The sequence below is a fragment of the Cucurbita pepo genome, chromosome 16 (assembly GCF_057944985.1).
Source record: "Cucurbita pepo subsp. pepo isolate OVF chromosome 16, ASM5794498v1, whole genome shotgun sequence".
NCBI lineage: Eukaryota > Viridiplantae > Streptophyta > Magnoliopsida > Cucurbitales > Cucurbitaceae > Cucurbita > Cucurbita pepo.
The window spans coordinates 1,905,014-1,931,228 of record NC_141813.1 but is presented as its reverse complement, the minus strand read 5'-3'; the positions used below and the strand labels follow the sequence as shown (position 1 = coordinate 1,931,228).

Sequence of the window (26,215 nt, the reverse complement as noted above, 5' to 3'; positions counted from 1 at the left end):
TGCATATATGAAATACGTTACGGAGGAAAGGAGAAAGGAAATGATATAAATGTTATGTTGTGAATCATGCATGTATGTATGTCTTGTGCATCGGGATACTTCCCCATTATGCAATGTTAGTAAGGGTGTGTACCTTTGATATTTATGTTTACCGTGATATCATGCGAGTCTTTTCTTTTTCTGAGACGTCAGGTGATGTGTAATGCTTTGTGCACGACCAAGTCAGGCCTAGAGGTACGTATATGAGCCTGCCTGGTGGGTCCATGTACGCGTAAGTGGGCCGTATGTGGAGAAGTATCATACATCCAACCCTGCCCGAAATTAGAAAGAGCCTAAGGTCATGTTACGGTTTTAAAAGATAGGACTCATTTATGTATTGTGTGTGATTGTATTACTAACTTCAACATTAGAGTGACTTACTGAGTATTTTATAAAATACTCAAGCCACGTGCTACATTTGTATTTTATAGGTAAATGTAAAGTTGAATACAACAATTTAGTTCTATTAACCTCAACTACAGATCCAACTAACTTTGAAGAAACGGTTCAAAATTCAAAATAGAGAGCTGCAATGGACTTGGAGACATAAGTCATCGAAAGATATGAGACTCGGAAGTTGACAAGTATAAGGTTGGTGACAAAAGGGTATGCACAACAACATGGTATAGACTGTACCGATGTGTTTGCACCTGTGGCTAGGTGACATACTATTAGAATAATAATTGCTTTGGTAGCTCGAAATACCGATGTGTTTGTATGTAATGTGTCTCAATACCAGATTTATGGCACGTCCAACTGAGTTGCATTTGCAAGCTGCAAAAAGGTGTTGATATACGTAAGTATGTAAAAGGTGTTGTCCAAACTTCCATCATCCAACACCTCTCCTTAATCAAGGCTGGACTCCTTGAGTATAAGCTCTCTCATGGCTTTCTTTGAGCTTCCCCAAAATACCTCATGTCAAGGGAGAGAATATTATTGGATTATAAACTCATGATCATTCCCTAAATGAGACTTTCATCATCCAACATAGATAAAAAAAAAATGCATACCAATTCAAGATATATTTACAAATTTACCCTCTCCGTAAATCAAACCGTGCAAAAAAAAAAAAAAAAAAAAAAAAAAAAAAAAAACACAGTAATCTAATACCCTCTCTTACACTCGTCAAAAAGTTTGCGATGGTTAAATAATTTTATTATGTATTTTGGAGAAAGTCGTTTATCTCTCAACAGTACAGCCAATTAAAACCGCTTATTATCTTATACACAAATATGTTCATATTTTACAAAATTACATATTTTTTAAAAGCGCTTGTCAACTCAAATATACGTCGACCCATATAATTTAATTGATTAAAATATCTCACATCAATTAAAAAAAAATTAAACATATAATTTTTAGGTTAAATTAATAAAAACATTACTTTCTAAACTTTTAAAATTAATATCAAAATTAAAAAGTTAGGAAATGAGCTATGAGGTGTAGATAAACAGTCCTATCCATATATTGACAGCAATTAACTTACTTTTAAAATTTTATGGGTATTTTTTAAATACAGCCAGACATTTTTTTTTTAATTAAAAAAAAAGTTAAATAACATTAAAGAATTTATTTTAAAATTCAAGGATATTTTAAAAAATTATTAACCGTAAAAATATTTTTTTTGAAATTGTATTTTTGAAATATTTAAAATTTTAAAGGCTTTTTTTTTTTTTTTTTTTTTTTTTTTTTTTGAAATAAAGTATAAAATTTAATAATATTTTTATTAATTAAAATTGTTGTTAGGCTTCTGTTACTGAGCAAAGAAAATCCGAGAAAAGGTCAAATGAGGAAGGGACCTGAAATGCATAATAAACAATGGCGACGAGCGTCCTGTAATTCACTCACTCGGACTTTCGGAGAACTGAAGCGCACGGGCGAAGGAACCGACTTCAATCTGCACACGGCACTGTGGATTTGACTGATTGCTTCCATGATTGATTGATTGATTGATTCATTCTTTCATTCGGGTTCGAAAGAGTGGATTTGTTCGAGCTAAAGTTCAAGCAAGAGTTGAGTTCTTCCTTTTATCTGTAATCTTCATTTCTTGTTTGTTTATTCGAAGAAATCATCGAGACCCCATCATCCATCTGTGAATCATTACGGGACAGATAGATAATTGGGATTTAAGTTATAGGTCATCTTTCTTCTGCCCCCACTGGGTTAGGGTTTTCTTTTCCGTTTTTCTTTTGGGTTTCACTCTATATTTATACATCCATCTTACTCTCACTGCCTCTGAGTTGTTTAAATGTCCAAAAGTGGGAGGTGGCACGCCTACGACCCAATTCTGCTGCTGAATTTAACGCCGGTTTGAGACGCAGGGCCATTCTGGTTCGGATCATTCCTCTATTAGTTGTTTTGAGCTAAATTTGAGCTAGAAGTAGAAGATGGAAAATGGTTTCGAGGGGAGATCATTGGCTGAAAAATTCTCGGAGTTGGGCGTCAGTGCTGCTCCAGCAGAGCAATCTAACTCCCTCTCATCCAACAATCACGATAACAACAACGATAGCAATTTGTTTCAGGTTTTGAAAGCTGTTGAAGCAGCGGAGGCTACCATCAAGCAACAGGTGCAACGAATTGTCCTTCCTCCCTCTCATTTCCTTTCTCCCAGCATCCCAACTTCATTATTACTTCCTCACGTTTTCTTTCTAAAACCCATTTCACGTTTTCAATTTTCAACATAATGTACCGTTAATTGAGTATTATTTCCTTCATTAAGAATGTTGTAGGAATGTAGAGAGACGTGCTGCAGGACCCGAACGTTTTTACTTCATCGAAAATCTGTTCACCCTTTCTGTGCAATTATCCATACCAGAAAATTCACCTGCTTGTTCCTGATCCTAGTTTGCATTTTTAATGACCCATTACCGTTTTACATATCACGCCACGAACATTTGACTAAATTATACTATAAATATTGTGGCTACAGCTCAGCCTCCATAGTTTAATGTTATATGCTGATATGAGTGTATTTAAATACTATTAGGTGGAGGAAAATAATCGACTGAGGATTGAACTTCAGAAAAAGATTCAGGAACTTGAGAAATGTGTAAGTACTATAAGTTGAATTTACCCAAAATCTTATGTGTTCTTTTGGATGTAAATTGATTGTGGTTGATTTTTGCACGCTTCTTTAATTATTTTCACTTCTTGCATTCAGTCCAGATGTTATACAGTATGCATATCAGTTTGAAAATAATTGGAACTTGTTATGGATTTTTATTCTTGCTTCCTAAATATATTTTTTTCAATCACCGACTGTGAAAGATCAAATCAGTGATTCTTTTTCTAAAAAAGGCTTCTGTTAAATCAGATATATTACCCCTTCATGTTTTTTTCCCTTTTGGAAATTTGATTAGTGAGAACTTGAATGATTAGGAGCCTGAAGAAATGATTTGCTAACTCTTAAGGTGGAAAATATTTATCAAACCTAGATGCTTGTTGGTTGTATGGAAGTTCAGGCCTCTTCTCTTGCAGATTAAGTTTCAGCTTAAAAAAACATCTAACCTATTTGTGTATTCATTTTTTTTTTTTGGGGGGGGGGGGGGGGGGGGATAAGAATTGAGATATGGTGCTATAAAGAACAAAGAAAAGGCAAGAAAACAGCCTAGGAGTTTGGGCTAGAGGAATCTCCTACCAAAGGAGCTACAAAAGAATAAACATTGTAACGGTAAATAATCAAGAGAGAGCTGTAACTTAAAATAAATTCTTGTGGTTGACGATGTGTTGTATACTATTTGCAAAAAATTCTTTGAAACCCCTTGTTTTCCTTTCACAAAAGCCAATTAAGAAAGTTCAATAAAATCTTAGCCTTGATTCTAAACCTCCAATCTGCAAGGACTTGGCCAATCATCATCTTTCTAGGTAGACACGCAGAATGATCATATTCATTCAAAAGAAAAGACCAGCCCTTAGAAGCAAAAGGATGATGAAGGAAAAGACACTCCAAAGATTTTTCATCCTTATTTCGAAGACAGCAAACTGAGGGGATAAGGCCCAGTTGGGGAATTGCATCTAACCTAAGCTATTGGATGCATCTAAGTTTATTTGTGAAGGTAAAACTTGAAAAGACCAAACTCTTCATTGTGGTCCTAGTCTAATAAGAATTGAACATGCAAGATAAGGTTCAGAAACAGACAATTCCTTGGTTATTTTGCCCTAAGTTTTCTTTTTTTATTGATGTTATATATTTTCTTTTCATGAGAGGCCAAAGACTTCATTCACCAAGGGGATGCAAAATGAGGCAAGGAGATAAGACATAAAACTGGGAAGCACATCAAAATGATTTCAAAATGGAGAAATTGGTTTAATAGACTTTTATGTCCTTTGTCTTGTGGTCAAACTAGCTATTTGGGTTAGTTAAGTTTTAATTCTTACCTAGCTTTTCCTTTTCTGCTTTGGTTAGTTGGTTAGTTGTTAGTCTCGGCCAAGGCTTGTAAGTTGATCTACATGTACTCAGTTGAGGATTGATTGAAAAACTTAATAAAACTCCAAATTAAAGGATACCTCATATTGTTATCAGAGCATCGTGAGAAAGGGCTTGATAGCTAGCCAGTTCGATGCGTTGGGTCTAGGTGTAGCTCAACCAACACCGATGTGGAAGCATCTTACTACTCATGCACGATGAACAGAAGACGGCCTTTTTGGAGTAACGAGGGCAGGGACTGTAAGAGGGCATATAATCAGCCTTATGTGGCCCTTATTCAATTGTTTTTGGAGTATGATATAATCTTTGGGGTTCATTTTATAATGTCGGAGGTTTGATAAATTGGAACCAAGAATTAGGTCAACGTGGCATTGGATATTGCATGAATGAGGTAATCCATGAGGTTCTTTTGTGATTTCAAGGAATTCTTGAAGAATTTGTCAGGCTTCTTGGTGATGTTAATTGTCAAGTGGATCTGGATCAGACATAGGCAATGACCCTCACAATTCATTTGTGGTGTAGTTCCTTTCCACTAAGGATAGTAAAAAGAGGACTAGACTTCTTGATACTTCCTTTGTCAACATTTTCTTGTCTACTCATAGGCATCCAGATAAATTTTGTCCGCGTAATAAAACTTATACGTATTATCGGGCCCGTTGTGCAAGGCTTGAACATTGTATTGCCAAGGCCTTCCCAATAATATGTGACAAGTATCCATATATAGGATGTCACATACTATTTGTTCCTTGTAATTATCGCCAATTGCAATGGGACAGTACAAATTTCGTGAATTTGGGCTTCCCCAACGTTTTTGATCCAACTCACGGATGGGGATCAACCTTGAGTTTAAGAGACTAAACCAACTTCCTAAACACAAGGTTTTCATTGCTACCACTATCTATTATCACTTACTTTTCTGTTAATGGTATACTGGGTTAAAACAAGCATGTTGCTTCTATTATCCCTTGTACTTCAGCGTTAATAGTATATTGGGTTAAAAAAAGAGCATGTTGCTGGAGATGTACATGATTTGTGGGGGCTAAGAGGAGCTGTTGCAACTCAAAATAATTGTTCTGTCGGTTCCTCATCATTGTTAGCATCGAGAGTTGCCATTGAGCTTTGCCAAGGACATTCATTGGACAAATGACATTGCTGACCACATGAAATCATTTACCCAAGGTAGGCCAATTGTAAAGATTATTGTTTGTTGGTTGTTGGTTTGTTTCCCTTCTAATCCTCTTGTTGGCCGAGTAGGTATTGATTGTTCGTCAAAAGTTGTTCATAATCAACGGGAAGTAACCAATTTTTTATCAGCCTCAACATCTTGGCCATGTGTAGATTGGACCCTTGCCATACCTTCAGTGATTGGTTTTTAGCAGGTCCCACCAGGCTACGACACCTCTTTCATTCAATTTAAACGTTATCAGTTTCACCTTCTTATCCTCTTGAGTATTGACATACACACAAAAGTTCTTGACATCCTTGACCCAATCTGAGAATAATTCAAGATCTAATTTCTCACTTAAAGTTGGTCAATCCACCTTCATCATTTAATCATTGATGTTACCGTAGTGCTTGAGCTCTCGAGGATAGGCTTTGATTCGTTTGTTTTCTTGGAAAGGAGGATATTCAGGCATTTCTTCTTCATTGGATCTGCCCCATTTGGGTGGTCTTGATAAATCAAAACGTAAGTTACGTCTTTTGGCTTAAGGAGGAGTGTTTCTTGGAGGATCTTAAATGATCAATTGTGTATCTTGGAGCTTCTTTGACCCATGTTGACAGGCTTCTATTGATTTTGTTACAAGGATAATTTTTGTAGGGTTTTTTGTCCCTGTTGAGGCATCGTGGCTGTGGAGTTGGAATTGGGAGGTCAACTATTCAAGCTGCCAAGCTATAACACCCATTGTCAGGCACATTTCCATTATGTGCTCTTCAATGGAAATTACTTGGATCGACAAGGTTCAAGGTAAAAGAGTGAGTAGAGGGTTGGAAGATTTGTGATTAGATGAAGTGACACCTTCAATGGTGGTGGAGGGATTCTTCTTTCTCTCCATTTCAACCCCTTCCAATGAAGATTGTTCTGATACCAAGGTTGATGTAAAATAAATTCTTGTCGAAGTATTTAATGAAGAAGAAAATAAGCCAATATTAAGAGACAAGCTCTATATAGGGAGCTTGTTCAACAACGTAGCTAACCCATAGGTAAGACTTAACACAACAAAATAAAAAACGAATACTAACCATTTGGTAAAAGTCTAACTTCAACAAAAGGGTAAAGTTTAACCATATAGTAACTATAGGATAAACTCTAATGCACCTTTCACTTAACCAACAAATGTCCGCACACATGAACCCTAGCTATTAAAGAAGACAGTGAAATGGAACACGTAATGGATGAGTAAGAATTGGAGGATTTACCAATAGATCTAAAAATGGATGTTATTCAGTGTTGGTTGTTGTTGATTTATTTAGTAAGATGTCACATCTTGTAAGAAAACCACAAATGCTTTGACTATTGCTAATTTTTTCTTCCAAAAAATTGTTTGCCTATATGGGATTCTTAAGACTAGTATCATATCTTGGCATTAAGTTCATGAGCTTGGAAGAAATTTTTGAGGCAATTTGGTACTAGCTTGTGTGCACTTCAAGCTATCCCCAAATGGATGGTCAATGGAGGTTATTAGTCAAATCCTTAGCAATCTTATATGATGTGTGAGAACCCACATTGGTTGGGGACACAATCCCACATTGGTTGGGGAGGAGAACGAAACACCCTTTATAAGGGTGTGGAAACCTTTCCCTAGCAGACGTGTTGTAAAGCCTTGAGGAGAAGCCCGAAAGGGAAAGTCCAAAGAGGACAATATTTGTTAGCAGTGGACTTGGGCCGTTACAAATGGTATCAGAGCCAGACACCGGGCGATTTGCCAGCAAGGACGCTGTTCCCCGAAGAGGGGTAGACACGAGACGGTGTGCCAGTAAGGACACTGGACTCCAAAGGGGGGTGGATTTTGGCGGGGGTCCCACATCGATCGCAGAAAAGAATGAGTGCCAACGAGGACGCTGGGCCCCCGAAGGGGGGTGGATTGTGAGAACCCACATTGGTTGGGGACACAATCCCACATTGGTTGGGGAGGAGAACGAAACACCATTTATAAGGGTGTGGAAACCTTTCCCAAATAGACGCGTTTTAAAGCCTTGAGGGGGAAGCCCGAAAGGGAAAGCCCTAAGAGGACATTATCTACTAGCGGTGGACCTGGGCCGTTACATGATGCCTTTGTGGGGATTAGCTAACTCAATGGGATCTGCATTCAACCACATGAAAAAACTGGTTAATATAGAAGCCTCCTTCCGAAATTGATTATACTAAGCTTTGTAGATTACCTATTGATCTAAATAATTTACTTTCTTCCATTGATTTAAGTTTGGAGGTTGAGGTAATTGAACCTCAAGGTGAAGGATCACATGGAGCAGTCTAATACTTCGTACAAGGAGTCCACAAATGCTCATAGGCCTGAGAAGAACTTTAAGATTGGGGATTGAGTTATGGTCCTCCTCCAACAATCAAGATTGCCGGCAGGTTCCTTCAACAAACTAATCAACAATAAGTTGGGCCATTCAACATCTTTGCTAAATTTGTCACCAGAGCGTACCTTGTTGATAGCTATTCTCATTTACACATCAGTTTAACATTTAATATTGTTAATCTTTATGATTACCATGCTGGGGATGAGTTCTCTTTGGTTCCTTATTCACTCAAGGTCAAGTTGTTTTTGAGGTGGAGAAATTCTTTCTTTTTTCATGTGGCCTAACTAGCCGTTGGGTTGGTTAAGGTTTGACCACTAGTAGCTTTTCCTTATGTGTTCTAGTTAGTTGGTTAGTTGTTGTTTCTGTTGTTAGTCTTGGCATCGTACCATAAATTGATGTACATGTCCTCGGCTGAGGTTGATTTCAAACAATGAAACTCTCAAGGATACAACAGAAATTGAAGAAGCCTCTCTCTCTCTCTCTCTCTCTCTCTCTCTCTCTCTCTCTCTCTCTCTCTCTGTATATATATATATACATGTATAGATATATTTGGATAAGTGACATTCAACGAGAAGCTAAAAGTAACAACCTAAGGGGGCTCGAGGTAGTAGAGGACACAATATATGCAAATGCAATGTACATTTCAAAGAATAACACTTGTAACGTTTCTCCAAAGGATTTTTTCTTTTCCCCTAAAGCTGCCGTGTCCTTGAGTCCTAAGAAACTAAAAACCATTTTGTTAAGTTAAACCTTTCTTTCCAATTACTTTTTCAATTAAAAACCTATTATATTCCATAAGAAGGTGACTGTAGTCTTCCATTATGCCCAATCAGGCAAATTTATCCAACGCAAAATAGCTTTTGGTTTAAGTTAATATGGATACCATTTGCAACTTCTTGATGTATCCCAGTATCAGCAATGGGTTGGATCTCTTCCATACATTTTATGCTGATTGTCATCTACGATTGCTGCTCGTTTGCAATTAGGTTCATTAGCTCGCCAAGTTATCTTTATATGCGATGCAGGTACTTGAAATATCTCTTCTTACTCATACTTGATTGTTTGTTTTTAATATGAAACAAGACACCTTTTTCTTGGAAATATGAAATAGATGTACTATGATTGTTAGGTGTTATGAATATCCCTTTCGTGGATATTGAGCTTGCTCTTTGTTATTGTTTGCGTACAACATATTTCTCAATTGTATCTAATAATTTGTTTTTGACATGCTATCATTTTTTCATCGAATGTGACAGAAGGTTGATGAACCTTTGGCTCAAAGGTTTCATTCCTCAAACCAATGGAATGAGAAGGTCCATCATGAATCTAATGGGGATCATCAATCAGATAGTTCAGTTGATTACGAAAGGCATAGATTTAAGAATAATGTTTCTGTTGTTGATTCACACGGAACGCTAGTTGTCCATCAAGATGTTGAGCACAAAGATGAAGTTTCCATGCAAGTTGATACAGAATCTCGCTTTGAGGACAGCAAGTCGGACAGGATGGTAAAAGCTCTTCCCAGTGTTCTGCCTCCAGTTGATAATGCTGGTTGCTCGCAGTTCTCATCACCATCTACAACATCTTTATCTGCTAGCAGGCAAGTAAAAAAGGATGTCATTCATCCTTACTGGTGAAATGATATTATGTTATTTGTTTGCATAAAATATTGAACATGTAAACTATTTTGGGACTTTTCAGGTTTACAGTGGATGTAGAATATGATCCACGGATTAAGTTGTCTGGACATGGCATGATGCCAAAGTCTGATGCAAATAATCCCAACAGTCTCTGGAAGCAGGTACATATCTGTTGGTTCTAGCACTATTTTTTTTCCATATATTTACCATGAAGCCACTCTGATCTATGTTTCATATTTAGGACCTTGTTGTTAAAGTCCAGGAACATGAAGATGAAATTGTGCAGTTGCGGAAGCATCTTGCTGATTATTCTATCAAGGTAAAATGAATCGTATGGAATATCTTAGTCCATTGCTTTGATGACTTTGATTTGATTGTTCTATCCATTTTTGTTAGGAAATATTTTACTTGGAGACGATGATAATTCTTATTGTAACAGGAGGCACAAATACGAAATGAAAAATACGTTCTGGAAAAACGAATTGCCTATATGCGTTTGGTAAGCAGGGTTTTATTTTGAATTCAATTTCAATTGCCTTCCTTAAACTTCTTAATTTTATGATTTTCATCGTTTCCATTCTGATTGGTTCTCTGCGGTTGGACTTCTTTTCCTTCTTGGTGTTCTTCGTTAGGCCTTTGATCAACAACAACAAGATCTTGTTGATGCTGCTTCTAAAGCTCTCTCGTATAGACAAGAAATAATTGAGGAAAATATTCGTCTTACATATGCATTGCAGGTTCGTTCCTTCCTATGCCATTTCTGACGTGGCTTCTGGTTTTTTCAGAATGCTCAATTTTGTTGCCGTTAGCTAGTTTGATATAAATCTAGTAGCTATTAAAATGAAAATTGCATTTTCTTTCCTAATATGAACTCTAATGAACTCCTCGACTCTAATCTGGTTATATCAGGAAGCACAACAAGAGAGAACCACATTTGTATCATCGCTACTACCTCTTCTTGCGGAATATTCACTTCAGCCTCCTGTGCCTGATGCTCAGTCCATCATCAGCAATGTCAAGGTGAACCTTTTAAGTATGTGGATTTGTATGAATCACCTTAGAACTTTGCAAGTTTACTGGAGGGATATGACTATGATAGTGGTACAGTGAGGATAAAAGGATAGCTCTCCCCTAGACGTTTAACCTTCAATTTTTAGTATGATTCCATAGTGTCTAGTACAACATATAAACCCTCTATTATAGGGTATTTAACAACAAGCTATGTTCTAAAAATACTAAAAAAAAAAAAAAAAAAACTAAAAAGCTTAAACCAAGAATTGACTTAACTACTCGGGCAATTCCCACTCTCTTAAAAAATTTGTTCTCGAGTTCAAAATAGAAAGTGGAAAGAAGTAAGAAATCATCCACCACTGGAATGATTTTTTGATGGTTGCAAAATAGTACAACCGAAAAGGACTTTTGAAGCTCATCAACAATCCAATGAAGCAAACCAATTCATCTCAATATTTGATGTCCATGCCTCCTATGTTAGCTCATTGGAATTTTGAATTCAACTTTTTGAATGATCTGTCGACTATCCCATCAATCATTCTCCATCAACAGAAAAAACCTTCTCTGTCGAAGTAGGAAGAAACATATGCATCATTGAACACTCAAGTGATCGGTTTTTCACTCTCCCTAAACCAGGGATCCGTTTCATGGTTGATTACTAGTTTCTCTTCCCTCCTAGAAGCCCCTCAACCAATTTTTTTTTCAAGGAATCAAGAGTGGATGAATGTCTTATGGATAAAGCAATTTTTTGAATTGCAAAAGATACTGTGAAAATAGTAAAGCTTGGTGTTAATGATGGCCTAATAAGCTCAGTTTATCGGTTGGTGTCGATGAATTCAGATGGACCAATTCCCTTTCTTCTCAAAAACCCAGGGCTCAATAACAAATCCCCATTCATGCCAATCCATCACATAAAGAAGCTTTCAATGTCCAAAGTCAAAGGAAAAAGCCTATTTACACCAACCAACCGAAGAAACAATAGATTGACTGCAACAACCCAAGCCCACTGCTAGTAGATATTGTCCGTTTTAGCACGTTATTTATCGCCGTCAGCCTCTCGGTTTTAAAACGCGTCTATTAGGGAGAGGTTTCCACACCCTTATAAGGAATTCTTCGTTTCCCTCTCCAACTGATGTGAGATCTCACAATCCATCTCTCCTTGGGGGCCTACGTCCTCGTTGGCACACCGCCCGGTGTTTGGCTTTAATACCATTTGTAACATCCCAAGCCTACCGTTAGTAGATACTGTCTTTTTTGGACTTTCCCTTTAAGGGCTTCTCCTCGTTTTTAAACGCTTCTACTAGGGAGAGGTTTCCACACCCTTATAAGAAATGCTTCGTTTCCCTCTTCAACCGATGTGAGATCTCACACAGACCCAAGCATTGCTCACGATTTCTTGTAAGCTGGCATCTCTCAACCTATGCTCATCATCATTATCCTTAGCCAACACTTCCCTAAGATCTCTTCAATAAGGAGCATTTGGTTTCAGCTCAATTAGCTTATTGCATCCTGACAAGTAATCCTTGCTCTATAAGCATACTGCAGGGAGGTGAAATCATAGAGATTGAATCAGAGTTAAGAACTTCCCCATCGAGGTGCATTGAAACTTTTTCCAGTGTTGGAGCCTTGCATGTAGGATATATGGAGACCTCAAAGAAAGCACTATCCTTAACAAATATGATGGAAGTTAGTATTAAAGTTGAGGAGAATGCTTTCAGCTTCCTATCAGCTGTGTTACATCTTCCGATACCTCCATCCTCGCCATTGATAGTCCAAATCGATCCATTTTTTGAAGTCAAACTATTATCGGCTACTTGACCAACGTCCATGGCAATCAACCCCAATCCTCATTAATAGAGGTACAAGTGTGTGCCTAAGTTTATGAAAGGGCAAAGTCACGTTTGCTCATCGTATTGGGAGATCCTACGCGCACTCCCATAAAATCATACCATCGAGCACCAAACCCACTGAACAAGTTGTCCTTAAACTTGCTCCAGTTTTTGTGTGGATGACCTAAAGATTTGTGGTTTGGTTGACTTTTTCGAAACAAAGTTTTTTAACCTTTTGTTGCCTGTCACCAAGCCTTTTTGTGGATCTTTTCTTCTCTTTTCCCTTATAGTTCTTGCTCTCACTCATGGTTTTTCCCTCCCACTTGTGGCTTTTGCTCTCTCATGCTCTCCTTGCACGTGGGTTTGTTAGACGCTGCACGTTGTTAGTGTCACATATATTGCCACCAGGTTGTGCCTTCATGCATTGTTGAGAGAGAATATCATCCTGGTCGCCATCACCAGGGGAAGAAGGCAGGGGAGCGGCGACACTAAACACGTGAGTGGGAGAGGGAGTAAGAAAAGGGAGAGTTTAGAGAGAGGAACAATACGAGCGTTAATAGGGAGGAAGAATGAAAAATATTTTTAAAAGTTTGAGAAGGGTTTAAAGAATTTTATTGTGAAAAACATGGTCAATCTCATTTCGGCCCATTTTTTTTAGCTCAATATGCTCTCTTTGCCCCCTCTTACTCAAATCCTTACGTTTAACCCCAACATACAATACCTTCACTCATTTGCTCATTATGACTCCTATGCATTTATGTCTCTGCCCCACTCAACAGGTATTAACCCAACTTATTTCCACCTTTTCTTCACTTGGCTCACCAACACATGGCTTTTGCATCATGCCAAATCCATCCAATAGAAGAAGAGTGCAATTACAAATAAACTACCATAAAGTCATTGGGGAGCTTCAAAATTTACACCCTATCGTCAACTAAGACTGACTTAGTTAAGGACATGTTGATCACCACTTGATAAGTTTCATAACCTGGGATGTTAGGGTTGTGGGCTCTTGAAAGAAGAGAACCCTCATCAAAGATTTATTATCATTGTTCATTCTTCATGAGACTAAATTATCTTCTATCAACACTAGATTCATCAAGTCAAATTGGATCTCTAGGAACATTGGTTGGTAATCTCTCAACACTATTGGCTCCTCTTGGTCGCTACAACTCTTGTGAGAGGAGGCACCTTTTCTTCCAGAGTTAGGGTCTATTTTGCTGAGTTTCTTAGAGAGAGTTATCTAACACCTATCCACTTGTGATGGTTTCCACTACGTGTCTTCTTTTGTTGAAGGTTGTTCAAACTTTTCCTATGAGTATTGGTGGCGTATTAATCCTTGGGAATGATCCCTCCCTATCACTATACATGGAGCCTAATTTTGTTGAGATCTTATCCTTCTCATCCCGTGACCCTTGGATTCTAGGGGTAATTTCAATGTTACTTGATGGCCTAGCAAAAAATTACCTACTCTTTGCCCACCGGAATATGAAGCTCTTTAATTTATTCATTGAAAACGTTGGCCTTAGGGATATCCCTCTCCAAAACGGCAGGTTCACCTGGTCTTGTAATAGAGAAGCTTCCACTTTGTCTCACATTGATAGATTTTTGGTCTTTGACGAAGTGAGAGCTGAGAGATTTTCCTAAAAAATTGTCTTACTGATGTGCATTTTTTAAAATTTATAGTAGATGAACATTGTTGTCTAGATTCGATTTTTAATACAATATTAATGCCATGAAAATTCAATTCAAGTTCCAAATAATTATCCTTGATCTAATGAATTTATTTATTTTAACATGAGACGAAACTTTTCATTGAATAAAGGAAAAAGATTAATTTATTATTACGGCTAAAAGAAGAAATTACCAATGATGTGCTAAATATTTCACGGACTTTATTTTTCCAAATAACTTCCTGAAGTTGCCTATTTTTCTTACCAAAAAAAACATTTGCCTATTTTTAAACCCCCGAATCACTCTATATAATGGCCCTTACTCAGATGAATGCACTAATAAATGACTAATGTATGCTCTCTTCTTTCATAATCCTGTCAGACTTGTGTAATTACTCTAATAAATCTTATATAAGCTTTTAATTTGTTTTCTTTAAAACAAGAAATGAGACTTCTCCAATGTAATGAAACAAGACTAATGTTCAAAAGATACCAGCTTTACAAAGGAGCAATAAAAGCAAAAATATAACAAAAATAAAATATAAAAACTATAAAGGAAGATTAAGGCATTCCAATTGAGACAAATTCCCTGTAGAGAAAATTCCACTAAAGGCTTTAAGAGGAAACACCAAGATGAAGCCTTCAAACGAGTTAATTCAAAACTATCGAACCAAGGAAATTTCTTTTCCTGAAAAGTTATCTGGTTTCTTTCTGGCCACAATTCTGAAAATATAGCTCACAGTGTTGAACCAAAGCAACTTTGCCTTGGAATTCAAAAGAGGATGAATGAGTAATTGAGATATATTTCTTCTGACAATTTTGGAAAATACCCAATGAGGTTGAAAATCTCAAACTGGATGAGCATCCAAAAAAGACGTGATGAATATAATCTCAAAACAATTTTAGTCTGTTCTGTTAAAATAAATGGAAAGGTAACTCTTGGGTGTTTATGTATTCTTGCAGATTCTATTTAAGCACTTGCAGGAGAAGCTTCTTCTCACTGAGGTACTGATAATTTATTAGATTAATGATAGCTAGGGAAACTGTAATTTAAACATTCATTTTCTTTTCTTCTCTTCATTGTTCTCGTAACTTCCTTGTGTTGATAGACAAAATTGAAGGAGTCCCAGTATCAATTAACACCTTGGCGCTCTGATGCAAGCCACTCAAGTTTTGCACCACAGTCACCCGTTCATTCAATTGGTGCAACCTTGACCACTTCAGTATGCTCACATCTCTCTTATACCCTCATTTTTGAATAATCTCCTTCTCTTAATTTTCTAAATTTTATGCCAGAATAAAAATGGGCTCGAACTGGTTCCTCAACCTCCATACTGGAACGGGAAGATGCCAGTTTCTTCTTCTGATGCTCAGACCACAGCTGATTGGGATCTACCAACTCATCATCAGATTGGTTTAGGTGTTGGTGTTGCAAAAAAGTTGGAACCAGATGATTTGGGGAGGTATTCACATCATGCAAGCAGGTGAGCCTGGTCACATGAAGACTGCTACTGAACTGAATACAATAACAACCATCCCGTTGTTGGTGCGTTCTGCTTTCATTGCATATTTTATGTTGCATGCCAAATGTGTTAGTATTGTCCGGAGATGAATGTTGATTTACAACATTACTTATCTCATGAATGACATATTTCATTATGCTTTGGAACCCCTCGTATCATCTTTTGTTTGATTCTAATAATTTTCTCAGGAGTAGCGATCTTAATTTCTGATTATTGATTTGGGTCATCTTTCTCACTTCAACAGTACCACCATTTTTAGTATTTATTCAGTTATGAGGTATTTTAACATTTTATGCTTTCTGTTATATGCCAACAATCAACGAACAACCAAAAACGTTCATCCTTTTTAGGTTCTCCCACAAACATTATTATTTCACTGAAGCCCCAGCTTCCATAAGAGTGCACAAACTACATTAGCCTATTAGCTTCACATGTTTTCTCGTACCTTCATAGCTTTAGGGTTGAAACTGTCTGACCCCACTTATTCTTAACTCCATAGACAGAGCATTCTAGCCATGGGAACTGAATTCTCATGGAAAAAAAATGAAGATATTAGTTTTTGTCAGAAGGAAAATAGAGTACGGTCCTATGGATTCAACTTCATCTTTGGCCATATTTTCAGATGACCTCCTTCTGCCCCAAGAAATATTGTCCGTTAAAAATTTTGATTTCTTTGGCCCCTAATCACAGCTCCAGAGAATATGACCGAGTTCCTCAGTTACCTTCCTCAAAAGAATACAACACATCATACAAAAGTTCGGGCTTGGTTGGACTGGACATAGGGGTTGCATAGAGATGATTGGGTCCGTCTCCACCCTCCTTTTAGCGAGAAAGGAAAGTTTTTGTGGAAGTGGGGCAAGTGATATTTTGTTGTAGCTTTGAGGGAAGAGGAACAACAAGTTTTTTAGTAGGCTTGAGAGATCTCCAAGTGATGTTTGGTCCCTCGGTAGATTCTAGGTTTCTTTGTGGACTTTGGTTGATGAGCATTTTTGTAATTATCTGTTTGGTCTTATTTTATTTGATTGAAGGCCTTTCTTGTAGTCTGCTTCCTTTTGTGGGCTCAATTTTTATTTGTCCTTGTATTCTTACATTTTTTTTTTTCTCAATGAACAAAAGAAAAGATCTCCACAATGTTTCTTGGTAGGATATCTAATTTGTGCACACAATGTTTCATTTTTTCTTATATTTCACAGAGAAGTCTGATTGATATCTTGGAAATCCATTCTCTTTGAACCGGGTAATTCAAGCGGTTTATTGTGTTTGTCACCAAACTAAAGGTCTTCTTACTTAAGTTGACACCTTGAAGGTCCTGGCTTAACACCCTCAAAGCCCTTGGGCAGAGGCCTGTATAACTTTTTATATAACTTGATGCAAGATAACCAAATTGAAGCTAGAAGTTCTTGTGCGCCAACAAAGGGTCTGAACCATCCTGATGGAGTTCTGGATCGATGTAGAAGCAAGTGGATCATGTTGTTGAGAACCTAGATGATGAAATGAGATGCAACTTGAAGGATCTTGACCTAGATTAGAGGCAAGGTTGAGCCTTAGAACTTGACATAGTAGAGGAAAGTTGGTTAAAGTCACAATTGAAGGAAAATACACATACGAGCGACGTATATGGCCGAATTTCAAGCTATTGCATAAGGACTATGTGAGATTTTATGGTTGAAGATAAGCCTTGGTGACTTGAAATGGCTCGATAAAGTTGTACTACGACAATAATTCAGCTATCGATATTGACCATAATTCTATCCAGTATGATAGGACAAAGCATATTGAAATCATTAGGCATTTGTTAAGGAAAAGTTAAAAGAAGGGGGTAGTATGCATGGGTTATGTGCCAACGACTTCAATTGATAGTTGTGCTAACAAAAGGACTTCACTTTCATGAGTTAGTATCTAAGTTAAACAATGAATGATATCTATTCCTCAGCTTGAGGGGGAGTGTCGAAGGAATATCCTTAATTTGAGGAAGGTTGGTGTAATCCTACTTAAGAAGGGAATTAGCCTATTTTTGGTTTCTTTTTTTCTATTGTTTTCTATTCCCTAGAGGATTATTTATCTTTTTTTTTTTTTGTCTTCTATTCCCTGGAGGATTTGTTTGCTTTCATTTAGGTTTCATATTTTATAATGTTTCCTAACCCCCAAAGGATTAGTTAGCTTGTCTTTATTATAAATAGGCCTATATACTTCTAGGAGAATAATACAAATTACTTTTGCTACAAATAATACAAGTTACTCTTTCAACATTTGTTGTATGCTTTGTTGCTATTAATAACATGGCTTTTCATTGCTTATGTTCCTGGTGATGTTCTTCACACTTACTCCCAAACTTACTTTTGATACTTTACTTGGTTCAAACAGTGAAGGAACAAACAAACAGGTGACATTTCGTGAGCCTGTGAGCAATAGTGAGATTGATGACCAGGATGTGGTCCACCAAGCAGAGAGAGAACCTATCACCAACTGGAGTTCTGGGCAATCCCCTCCTCCCGCCACTCTCGATGAGCCAAGCTCTTCTCATTCTCCAGCTTTGCCTCCAGTCCTTGAGGAACCTTCACCTTCATTTTCTGAAGGCAAATATATTTATTCGGTCTATGTTGTTAGCATGTCAGTAATAGTTCATATTGAACGGGGTTCACTCTTGGCTGCAGATGATGATCCATTACCTGCTATCGAGGCCCTTCAAATATCTGGCGAAGCTTTTCCGGGACAAGAACTCCAAGCATGTGGATACTCGATTAATGGAACAACTAGCTGTAATTTTGAGGTCCATTTTCATGAGCTCAATATTCTATCTTTTTGTAATCAATTTTTGCTCATGTTAACTGGAATTCTGGTGACTACACTGTAACGAAAAGTGACTTCTGTGAGTAACTAAAAATATTTAAATGCACAACCTTTCCCTGTCTACATTTTGGGATGAGATATTCAGATCAAGCAGTTCTTGGGATTTTAATAAAGTCAGAGGGAAGTATTTTCCAGCTTCTTTGTGGTGTGAAACTAGAATGTATAGCAAGAGTTTATGGGTTAATGCCAAACAAGCTTTAGTGTGGGGCATGTGGAATTAAAGATATCCAAGAATCTTTGAAAGGAAATGTTTAGAATGGTATGAAGAGTTGATCTATTTAAGATTCATGGTTCCTTATGGTGTGAAACTTCAAGTTCATTTACTGTTATGATTTTAACGGAATTCGTTCAATTGGGAAGCATTTTTGTAACTTTTTTGGGTGGAGAGTTTCTGACTTTTCAGAGAGAATTAGTGCTTATTCTCGTAAGGGAGTTTCTTGTATTATGTTACTATATTTTTGTAACTTTTCTGGTGTTTCTTTTCTTTTCTTTTCATAAAATATTTAACTTTTATCATTTTCAGAAATTGAATTTACTACAAAACGGGAAATTTTACAAGCAAGAAACTTGTGACATCCTTAGTCTTACGAGATGCGAGTTTGAGATGATCTTCTCTATTCCACCCTTTTTACATTTCTTATCAACATAGTAACTCTAATCTCAAAAAAAAAAAAAAAAAAAAAAGAAAAAAGAAAAAAAGAAAAGAGTTCAAGATGTCCTCCATGTCTTAAAAATATTAAATTCAAAATTCGAATCAACTAGTCAAAGTTCTCACCCTGTCTCCTTACCATGCATGGGATTTTTCAATATTCTCCTGGATGTACTTTCGTTACTTTGCAATTTAGGAATGTCAAAACCCGTGAAGTATATGAGGCTGCAGACCTCAAGAATTATGGCTGAGCTACTTAACTATTGTTTTGTAACGACTGGTCCTTGTTTCAAATTGCAGTGGGTACGCCACTTGGAAGATGGATCTGTAAATTACATTGAAGGTATCGCTTCTGTGTGTGTTACATTTTGTTCCTAATGCCCCCTCCCCCCTAAATCTTATGGTGTTTTAAATAATAATAGGAGCGAAGCAACCAAACTATCGTGTTACTGCGGATGATGTTGACACCTATCTGGCTATTGAAGTCCAGCCTTTGGACAACAGAAGGCGCAAGGTGCTGTATCTGATTCTGATTTAAAATAAATATAATTTGTTGAAATTATAGTGTCTTGTTCACCCTTTCTAAAAAAAAATCTGAAGTACCACCAAGTTTAATGGAGCATTTGGCTAGAGAGAAATGAAAGATCTTTTATAGGGGTAAGAGGTCGTGGAAGTGGTATGAGCTCTTGCCAAGTTTAATTCTTCTATTTGGACGTCCGTTTTGAAAGGCTGTTGGTATTATTACCTCGATCTTATTGCTTTTGATTGAACCCTTTTTTTATTTTGTTAGATCTTTAGGTTCTGTTTTAGCTCCGTTTATGGGGGATATTTTTGTTTGTCCTTTTGTATTCTTTTATTTCTCCTGAATGAAAGCTTGATTTCTACCAAAAAAGGAAAAAGAAAAAAAATACCAAAATACATTGTCCAATCCACACGTCCTTCCCTCTACCACTCCTGGCCTTGGGCAGACACTTGGATGTTAGTTCTTGAGTTCATTTTATGTGTATGAAGGAACCTCAATTTCTCTGTTTCGTGGTAGGATCCAGAATCAGTCAGCAATTGTGGGTGAGGGGCTAGTGATCTTTTGGATTGTTTAGAAAATTCATACAAATTTATTGATAACACAATACTGTTTTTTATGCAACAAAAATTTCTTTCACCTGTAAACGTGCTATTAAGTTCAACTGCATGGAAGTAAATCATATTTCATTTGCGTAGCCCAAGCCAATGAGAGAGATGTGCATGGTCAGGGAGCCATGAGTTGGAGGCTGCCTACATTTTACCTTTTGATGTATAAATAACTTGCATTCTTTGCCATTGCAGGGAGAGCTTGTAAAGGTTTTTGCCAATGACCACCAAAAGATTACTTGTGGTAAGTTTGTTGGTGACAGACTTTAGATCTGGATAAATGCTTAATTTTTTTTTTCACCAAAAAAAAAAAAAAAAAAAAAAAAAACTAGCGATGCAGATTTTCTATACCTAAATTTTGTATATTTTACTAGTAGTGTTCGAAAATTGTTGTGAGTGATTTTAAGATAGTTTTCAAGGTATTGGGTTAATCTTGGATAGGCGTCCATGTGTTTTCTTATACTTAGTATAGGATTGTATTATGAACCAGAACTAGCGAGTGGAAATGGGAATCAAAATATATTCTCCAACATCAACGGAAATTACCCAGTGTTAGGCTCTCTCTCTCTCTCTTTCTGTTCTTTTGTTTTTTTAAAGGGAATGGGCTTCTCAGAAGATGTGAAAAGTTACAATCAGTTCACAAACGTACAAAGTTTACAAAAAAAATTTTATAGGAAATGAAAAATCATTACCCTCCATCACTTCTGAAAGAAAACCAATACAAGAAAATCCTGAAACCCTCATTTTTTTTCCATATAAAATAGTAAAAAGTAATAAGAATTAGAGGTGTTAAGCTTTTTATCATCTTAGGCATCAGAGACCTTAACAAGACCCCTAGAAAAAAAAAAAAAAAGACGACGTGAAGAACAAAATACACAAAGCAGATGATGACCCCAAATCATGAGAACTCAACTCTATTTATAAACACTCAATGCTTACCTCCTTATCTAGTAATAGCAGATATGCCATGACTGACATATCTCCACCAGTACTCCTAGCATAAATCAACTAAGATTGTCTCCTCTGTTTCTCCTTAAAAAAAAAAAAAAAAAAAAAAAAAAAGATTGCCTCTTGGATTTTTTTTATGGCACTGTAGTTCTTTCCCAGCACATGCTTGTTCTAGTCAAAGAGGTTTTTATCTTTTTGATCATTGGTTCTCTGTATGTATATATAGGAACAGAACTTTTCATTGATGTGTGAAAAGTTATCATAAATTCTGTGTTTTCTTTTCCATCATTAAAATTGTCTTTTAATTTCTTACAACTATTAAATTTGTCATTTTTTTTATGAAAATAAAGATTGTTGAGAACCTTCGGCGATTCTCGTAATAGCTCATAAGTTTCCTTGTAATATCAATTACTGTTACTTATCGTTCCGTCTCAACAGATCCAGAAATGCTGAACCAGATAGAGAAGACTCTTTACAGCGGTCATGCATCATATAAAGTATCCATGTCGGTATGCTTCAAATGTAAAAAATATCAATAACATGGTGTTATTTACAATACTTGTTTTATTTGTGTTCGTAAATGCATGTCTGCGTGCACACATGCATGCATATGGCCTCAAATTAATAAAGAATCTTAACCGTCCTGATTGTGTTCTATGTTTTTTCTCCATGACAGACTGGATTTCTTGATATATGGGAAGCGGCTACACTGTCCATCAAGAGGGAAGGATACAGTATAAAATTTAGTGGGGCTAGTGGTGATGTCATCACGGAAAAGTTTTCTCCAAATACAGTTGTACGGTATCTGTAGTTTGTTTCATCTATTTCTCATAGACCATAAAGAAAACCTAAGCCATATTCAGTTGTCGAAAACTGTTATGCTGCAGTAATTCTGCATCCCTGTCAATGATAAAGGCATCTAATAGATTACAGTAAGAATTGGTGGAATGGTAGTCTGCCTGTGTAGCAGTTGTCACGCAGGATTAGTGGATCATAATTCCCCCAACTTTTTTCATTTGCACTCGGGAACTGAAAGTTACAATCATGTTCTTCATTATAATTTCTTGACTGAAAGTTTTCAGCCGTGTACCTCAATTTATTTATTTTTAGCTTTTATGATCAAGAGATTTTGATTTTATTACTTTTCTTTTGGGTAGGTTTACTGCCTTGTGATAGAGTCGTCATCTAATCCCTCTTTCTTCTTTACAGTCACTTTTAGTCAACACCTTTATTTCTGATCTCAAAATAATATACTTCACATTGATTATTCTTTCCTATATTGATATATACGTATATTTTCATCCTTGTAGGTTTCAATTCCATTTGGAAATACTTCTGGGTTTATAATAATTGGTAACAATTTTGAGCATCAGTTGCGAGTGGACAACAATCCTGCTGATTTTACCTGGTGAGTAGGGAATCGGAATGTATTTTCTCACAAATTATTTTGTTCCTTTGATTTTAGATCCCCACCCTTTGCCCACTGGAGGAAAAAGGGGAAAGAAAATAAGAGGAATTTTGCATTAATATTTAAGAACAAATTTTAAGTTGCCGAGTTTCTTTAGAAGGGGAGCCATCATTATGCTATTTTCATGATCATTACACCTTTTATGTGTAACTGCACGTAAAAGCGTTTTTTTATGAGAAATGTAAACTTACACGCATAGTATAAATATACAAAATTTTTGTTACTTATAATTAGATGTTCATGATGTTAGATGCAAAGTCTTGCTGCTTGCGCCAGGAGAATTTATTCTATTGAATAGCATCATAGTGTAACCCACAGTTCTTTATGCATGAGCCTATAAAAGAGTGTGGAGACTAGAATATATGGGACATTTTCCACTAAGTTGATTCTGAGAAAATGGTTTGTTACAATTTTCTTGTAGTCATTTTTTTTAACCTCCGAATATTACATATAGAATGCAGAAGACCAAATCCTACATGTTGTGTTCTTTGTTGGAAAAAGGAGGAATGTATTCATATATATATTTACATTCGGGTCATAGCAGAAATTATTGGAGCCTTGTATCAGGATTAGTGAATATCAGATGGGTTTTTCTCGAGTCTGATAAAAAAAGAGGTGTACGCAAATTTTGTACTTTTCAATAAGTAACCTGCTGTGATTAATACTAGTTGGAGTGTTTTTTTTTTTTTTTTGGAAACTTCTCGGAATTGATAAAATGCGTTTGATTGAAAAGAAATGCTTCTTACATTTTAGTTCATATATCATGATTTATTATTATGAAATGAAGACAATATTACAAAAGTTTGAACCGACCACTGTTCGGAACCATGCTGAATTGGGACTAGTGACCCAAAGTTTTTTTGAGTGAAGAAAATTTAGACTTCGAATTGACCTTACTGTATTATCAACTAGGGAAGTTATCTTGACTTCATTAGATGAAGTTCCGACTCTGATTATAGAATGCAATTCATTTTATAATGTAATATTTTCAATTTCATTGTCTTCAGTGATTTATTTATTTATTTCTTTCTTTCTTTTCACTGCAGTTTGAGAGATACCATTGTGCTAACCTTGAGATTATTCATTCTAAGGGTATGTCTTCTCATTTTTTGTATCCAATTCTTTGCTTAAAAAGAACGGGATGTAACTTCTGTTTTATTTTCTTTTTGTTGGTGAAACCTTTTATTTATTATAGGTACCCACTTGAACCATTATATTTGGACGTATTAATATCTGTGGAAGTGCATTAAAGGTTTAGTTTTAGAAATGTAAATTATTGCCGAACATTCATTTTATGATCGAATTTTTTGCTTGATCACCGACCAAAGGAAGATCAATAGCTCTTTATTTCCTCTGCCCTGAATCAACTTCCCCCATGTGCAATCAAGCCTGAGAAACTAGGTCTAGTTAGAGGGCTATTCACGCATTTTAGTCTAGTTTCTAGAGAGCCTAGATTATCTTTTGCCTCTTGTTTAGCCTTCTTTTGACACATTTTTTTCTTACTTAAGTTTCTCCAGAAAACTCCAAGATCCTTATATGAGTTCTCTTTAATTCACTTTTTCTATAACCGTTCTATACTTTCATGTTTCTCTAGTTGGTTACAATGTTTCACGCATGGATCTTCCCTCCTTCGTGTAATGGCCATTGTCACTCTTTTAAACGAGTCATCTACCTATCCCGCAGCCCATTCATGAGCATGTCCTTTTACTTTTTTCTCTTCCGAGGATATGTTAATCTAATAATCACCCTATTTAGTATAATGTTACTGAACCAAAAATAGGAGGAAAATTTAATTTGTACCTTGAACTTTACAAGATGAGTTGTTTTTTATTCAACTTTCATAGTGATAGACGACTGATGTAAGGTAGGATTGTTCATCCCGGAAATCAATGTGTTTGTTGCTATCTTTTGAAGCTACTGGTTATAGCATAGATTGAAGAGAATTTTTTGGCCCTACTTCAATTCTTCGGCAAAAAGTAGAACTTCGTCTTCCTCGAATATTAACCGTGTGTTTCAATTCCCTTAATTTTTTTCCTCACCAACAGCATTCTGGAAAAATTGTGAATGATGCTCTCATTTCAGTCTTTCCCAAGTGTCTACACTAACCCATTCTGGATATATTGCCTTTGGCCGGTGTAAACATCAAAAAATGGATAGGAATCATACACCAAAAAAATTACAAGAAAAGTATATAACTATTTAGAGGGAAAGTCATACAAAGAAAGTAAGATAAAAGGTTTGGGATGAGCATGCGATCACGGACACATTACACTAGGAATTTCTAGTTTACACCCAATTTTTCATTAGTGTCTACTAAATCTCGTCGTTATCGAAAACGGAATATCAGTTTATCCCAATGTGGTTTAGTCCCGTTCTTTTTGTCATAATTACTTTAAAGTGTATGAGCGTTCACTATTTTCGGACACGCTTTAATCTTTAGCTGCTTCGTTATCTTCTGCGTTTCTGGAGAGTCTTGTGAATGTGGTTGAAGTTGTACTGTGCTTTTTTGCAGGCTGGCGAGAGAAGGAAAGGAAGAAAGAGAGTTTTGTTCTTTCACAAGTAAAGAAGAATAGTAAATGCAAAGTTTTCCATTGCCGTTTTTTCTTACCTCTCTATATTATGTCAGTTTTGTTGAATTAGCTCTTTTCTCAAAGACTTCTATTTATGAGAAATGTATATGATGAGTAAAATGAGAATGAAACAGTGCCTTCCTCTCGTTACGCCACTTTAGCCTTCAGCTTCACTTTTTGTTTATGCTCTGAATAATATATGATGCTGTTCAAAAATCCTTTGTGCAGCTTTCAACAAGGTTCATTAAATTTGGGGGCTGCTCTTCCTCTACCCAAGTGAAACACTTGGAATATGTTTATTGTACTTCTTCCATCTTCCCTTTGTATTTTGCCACCGTCTAACCATTCATTACCTGTTTAACAGCTCGAACCTGCCATTAATAGATATTGTCTGTTTTAGTCCGTTATGTATCGTCGATAGTCTCACAGTTTTGAAATGCATCTACTAGGGAAAGATTTTCACACCCCATGATTTGTTCTCCTCTCCAATCAATGTGGGATCTCACAATCCACCTCTTGGGGGCTAGTATCTTTGTTGGCACATTGGCGTGATTGACTCTAGTACCATTTGTAATACCCCAAGTTTATATTGTCTGTTTTAGGCCGTTATGTATCGCTCTTATGGTTTTAAAACGCATCTACTAAGGAGAAGTTTCCACACGGTTTTGTTATTCTCTTATGTGGATTCTCACAACCTGCTCAAAAATGCTCCATCACATTACTTGCCTTTGTCCTTTGAGTATTATGTTCGGAATGGAACAAGGACGGGAGGAAGAAAGAAAGGAGTGCGGACTATAATATTTCATTTCTACATAATATTATTTTTTTTAAATTTAAAACATTATCCATTGTTCTTGTCCTAGACCACAAAGTGTAGCTGAAGTTCTCAGTCATCAGTCGTCTCCTCCACTAGCAGCTGGTGTCCCCACAATGAGT

General features: G+C 36.4%; 1 protein-coding gene and 1 long non-coding RNA gene across 2 annotated transcripts; both read left to right on the top strand.

Moving 5' to 3' along the window:
* The first annotated feature begins 1,803 nt into the window (after positions 1-1,803).
* Positions 1,804-25,439, top strand: LOC111777114 (uncharacterized). Its single transcript, XM_023656560.2, has 21 exons — positions 1,804-2,606; positions 3,026-3,088; positions 9,247-9,590; positions 9,692-9,791; positions 9,872-9,949; positions 10,070-10,129; positions 10,263-10,367; positions 10,540-10,650; positions 15,107-15,148; positions 15,253-15,366; positions 15,440-15,627; positions 18,031-18,242; positions 18,321-18,436; positions 19,466-19,508; positions 19,588-19,679; positions 20,489-20,537; positions 21,680-21,750; positions 21,918-22,037; positions 22,552-22,649; positions 23,756-23,801; positions 25,222-25,439. The coding sequence occupies exons 1-21, from the start codon at positions 2,427-2,429 to the stop codon at positions 25,270-25,272; spliced, it is 2,283 nt and encodes a 760-aa protein (XP_023512328.2). The 5' UTR covers positions 1,804-2,426; the 3' UTR covers positions 25,273-25,439.
* Positions 3,590-4,542, top strand: LOC147787721 (uncharacterized). Its single transcript, XR_015412073.1, has 2 exons — positions 3,590-4,094; positions 4,253-4,542. It is a non-coding gene; the product is annotated as an uncharacterized LOC147787721 (long non-coding RNA).
* Positions 25,440-26,215: the final 776 nt, after the last annotated feature.